This window comes from Ailuropoda melanoleuca, unplaced genomic scaffold (genome assembly GCF_002007445.2).
Source record: "Ailuropoda melanoleuca isolate Jingjing unplaced genomic scaffold, ASM200744v2 unplaced-scaffold30017, whole genome shotgun sequence".
Classification (NCBI taxonomy): Eukaryota; Metazoa; Chordata; class Mammalia; order Carnivora; family Ursidae; genus Ailuropoda; species Ailuropoda melanoleuca.
The window spans coordinates 1-1,713 of NW_023200524.1; the positions used below are offsets into that span (position 1 = coordinate 1).

Genomic DNA, 1,713 nt, shown 5'->3' on the forward strand with positions numbered 1-1,713 from the left:
ATTCAACAGTTACTTAAGAAAATTAATGAACTCACAGGCATTAAAGAATCAGACACTGGCTTGGCTCCACCTGCCCTTTGGGATCTAGCTGCCGATAAACAGACTCTTCAGAGTGAGCAGCCACTGCAGGTGGCCAGGTGTACAAAGATAATCAATGCAGATTCTGAGGACCCCAAATATATTATCAATGTTAAACAATTTGCCAAATTTGTGGTGGATCTCAGTGATCAAGTGGCACCTACTGACATTGAAGAAGGAATGAGAGTTGGCGTGGACAGAAACAAGTACCAGATCCACATCCCCCTCCCTCCAAAGATTGACCCAACAGTCACTATGATGCAGGTGGAGGAAAAACCTGATGTTACGTACAGTGATGTGGGAGGATGCAAAGAGCAAATTGAGAAGCTGAGAGAGGTGGTGGAAACTCCCTTGCTTCATCCAGAACGATTTGTCAACCTTGGGATTGAACCCCCAAAAGGAGTGCTTCTGTTTGGCCCGCCTGGGACAGGCAAAACTCTTTGTGCTCGAGCTGTTGCGAATAGGACTGATGCCTGCTTCATCCGAGTGATTGGGTCTGAGCTGGTGCAGAAATATGTGGGAGAGGGTGCTCGAATGGTTCGGGAGCTGTTTGAAATGGCCAGGACTAAAAAGGCATGCCTTATCTTCTTNAAGTATATTATCAATGTTAAACAATTTGCCAAATTTGTGGTGGATCTTAGTGATCAAGTGGCACCTACTGACATTGAAGAAGGAATGAGAGTTGGCGTGGACAGAAACAAATATCAGATCCACATCCCCTTACCTCCAAAGATCGACCCAACTGTCACTATGATGCAGGTGGAGGAGAAACCTGATGTTACATACAGCGATGTGGGAGGATGCAAAGAGCAAATTGAGAAGCTGAGAGAGGTGGTAGAAACTCCCCTACTTCACCCAGAGCGATTTGTCAATCTTGGGATTGAGCCCCCCAAGGGGGTACTTCTCTTTGGCCCTCCTGGGACAGGCAAAACTCTTTGTGCTCGAGCTGTTGCTAATAGGACTGATGCCTGCTTCATCCGAGTGATCGGGTCTGAGCTGGTGCAGAAATACGTGGGAGAGGGTGCTCGAATGGTTCGGGAGCTGTTTGAAATGGCCAGGACTAAAAAGGCATGCCTTATCTTCTTTGATGAAATTGATGCTATTGGAGGTGCTCGCTTTGATGATGGGGCTGGAGGAGACAACGAAGTCCAGCGCACAATGCTGGAATTGATCAACCAACTTGATGGCTTTGATCCAAGAGGGAATATTAAAGTGTTGATGGCAACTAACAGACCTGATACCTTGGATCCTGCACTGATGAGGCCTGGAAGATTAGATAGGAAGATTGAATTTAGCCTACCAGATCTAGAGGGAAGAACTCACATATTCAAAATACACGCTCGTTCAATGAGCGTTGAAAGAGACATAAGGTTTGAGTTGCTAGCTCGATTGTGTCCTAATAGCACTGGTGCTGAAATTCGCAGTGTCTGTACAGAGGCAGGTATGTTTGCTATCAGAGCAAGGCGAAAGATTGCCACTGAAAAAGACTTCCTGGATGCTGTGAACAAAGTCATCAAGTCCTATGCCAAGTTCAGTGCTACCCCTCGATACATGACTTACAACTAGCCCTGGATCTCTCAGATAACCCTCAAGAAATAGAGTTGGTTCCTGTGGAGTGCTGTATTGTAGCTGGAT

General features: G+C 46.3%; 1 protein-coding gene across 1 annotated transcript; it reads left to right on the top strand.

Annotated features, from left to right (window-relative positions):
* Positions 1-3: 3 nt before the first annotated feature.
* LOC117798292 (26S proteasome regulatory subunit 7-like) lies at positions 4-1,644 on the top strand (the record flags this gene model as incomplete). Its single annotated transcript, XM_034650722.1, has 2 exons — positions 4-342; positions 838-1,644. Coding segments are annotated over 2 exons (1,146 nt in total), but the record flags the coding sequence as incomplete, so codon positions are not given.
* Positions 1,645-1,713: the final 69 nt, after the last annotated feature.